At 40.6% G+C, this 2,097-nt stretch overlaps 1 protein-coding gene across 1 annotated transcript in view; it reads right to left on the reverse strand.

The window, feature by feature from the left end:
• LOC101851529 overlaps positions 1-2,097 on the reverse strand; it is a 35,082-nt gene that overhangs the window by 7,913 nt on the left and 25,072 nt on the right. The window contains exons 6-7 of the mRNA XM_013087629.2: positions 1,468-1,623; positions 528-761 (exon numbers count right to left, since the gene is read on the reverse strand). Coding sequence (XP_012943083.1) covers positions 528-761; positions 1,468-1,623 — 390 coding nt within the window. The remainder of the gene's footprint in view (positions 1-527; positions 762-1,467; positions 1,624-2,097) is intronic.

Here is a 2,097-nt window from a genome sequence, read left to right on the forward strand (position 1 = left end):
GAGGAGGAGGAGGAGGAGAAGAAGAAGAAGAAGAACAACAACAACAACAAAAACAACAACAACAACAAGAAACAGAACAAGAACAAGAAAAACAAGAAGAACAAGAAATATAAGAACAAGAATAAAACGGAGAACGAAAACAAGAAGAAGAACAAGCACAAAGAGAAAAAGCACAAGGAGAAAAAGCACAAGGAGAAAACGAAGAAAAGCAACAAAAATAAGAGCAAGAACAAGAAGAAAAGCAAGAACATGAATAAATGGTCGCTTTTAAGGACAAGCGGGCTAACCCAGATTTCGGGAGTTTCCAGAAATCTTGAATTACACAAAAAGTGGGCATTGCCCTACCTATCGGAGACGTTTGGTTTCATTGGTGTGTATATTTGTTTGGTTATAGAATAAAACTGTCCTTGTTTTTTTAAGAAACTGAACAAAAGGCAAAAACTTTACCTTCGATTTTCAGATCAGCACTTTTCGGGATAGCCCCCTTGTGTTTAAAAGCGACCAAATATACAATGCAATCTCCTCACCCGATGTCCGAGCTTGACCAACTGTATGAGTTCCTCCAGACTGCCGTAGGTCGGGAAACCGTCGTAGTCAGTGGAGTAGACCCTCCTCCAGCACTGGTCGCCGTACCAGTCCAGGGACACGAAGTCATTGTTGTGCTTGTACAGCGTCGTGTTGCTAAGGTACCATCTTGACACGTCACGACGGCCATTAGTGGCCCACACAGCCAGCCAGTTGTAGTAGGGTGCCTCGTTGTACTAGTGACGGAATTGAGGATTAACATTTTTTAATGCATTTTTAATTTTGCCTCTTAGGTAATATTTATCGATTATTTCTTTTGGCTCATCGCCTTTTATGTCCATTAAATGATAAATACTTTTTTGTGTGAATTTTACTGAAAAAAAATATGGTACTGGATCTTTACCAACAACAAAGCCTCTTTTTTCCATCCACTAATAAAAGTTAAAACACAATACTACACTGTTTGATCGAACAGGTTGCAGGTCACGTTTCATTTCGCTCCTCGATTTTCTGGCTCTTTTATGAGCTTTATATCAACTAAGGAGTTGTTTATGGTATGTATATTTGTATCTTGTTCTGTTGATATATGTGGCAAGGTTCATTAAGTAATTACTTAATTAGTTTACTTTTGCAACTTTTCACTACGTCTGTTCATTCACTCTCTTTTAACGCTTCCCCTGTAATCAAAAGACAGGCTAAATAGTTTCTTCCTCATCTTCCTTACACACGTGCGTTAACCACTGAGATTCAGCAATCGTATCTGATTAATCTAGGAAGTGTCTCCTCTAGGTTTAATGAATGCTTCCCTGTAAGTTGACATTTAAGAATACTGTCAGGTCTTCTGAGGCAATAATATAGAACGAAAAACTCATAGGGCTTGCTGTTGAGCGGGAATTTGCGCTATACAAGCTGGGCATTAATTAATCATCAGTATCATCTCACCTTGACAGCCGAGGACGTGTATCTGAGGCTGATGTGATTGAGGCTTTGGGCGGTAAGCAGCTCGTTGTCGTATGTCTTGGTGTTCTGAACCAGGAAGGAGTAACCTCGATCTCGCATGCTCACCCGCAACTCGGACCATTTGGACAACTTTAGTAACTGGAAGAAGACACGCAAGATTTTAAAGAAAAGTTTTAGTACGAGTATTACGGCACTTGCAACTCAATAAGGTCATATAAATGCCGAATATTATTAGAGGTGTCACAAGAGAGTAACAAACATAACACGATGGAGGAGAAATCAGGATGATAGAAGTTTGATAGGAAAGAAGGAGCAAACCACACCAGAGTACCCCCTAACTATGCAACAATGAAGTAGAGAGGGGATTTCGGACAAACACAACGCTCGTAACTCAAACAACATATTAAAATTTACAAAAGAAAAGGCGAGAGAAAGTAAGTAAGAAAGAGAGGGAGAGGGAGAGAGAGAGAGAGAGAGAGAGAGGGAGACAGACAGAGAGACAGAGAGACAGAGAGACAGAGAGACAGAGAGATAGAGAGACAGAGAGACAGAGAGAGAGAGGGGGGTAGGAGGGTAGAGAGAGTAGAGGGTGCGACAGAGAAAGATATCGAG

This window comes from Aplysia californica, unplaced genomic scaffold (assembly GCF_000002075.1).
Source record: "Aplysia californica isolate F4 #8 unplaced genomic scaffold, AplCal3.0 scaffold00612, whole genome shotgun sequence".
Lineage (NCBI taxonomy): Eukaryota > Metazoa > Mollusca > Gastropoda > Aplysiida > Aplysiidae > Aplysia > Aplysia californica.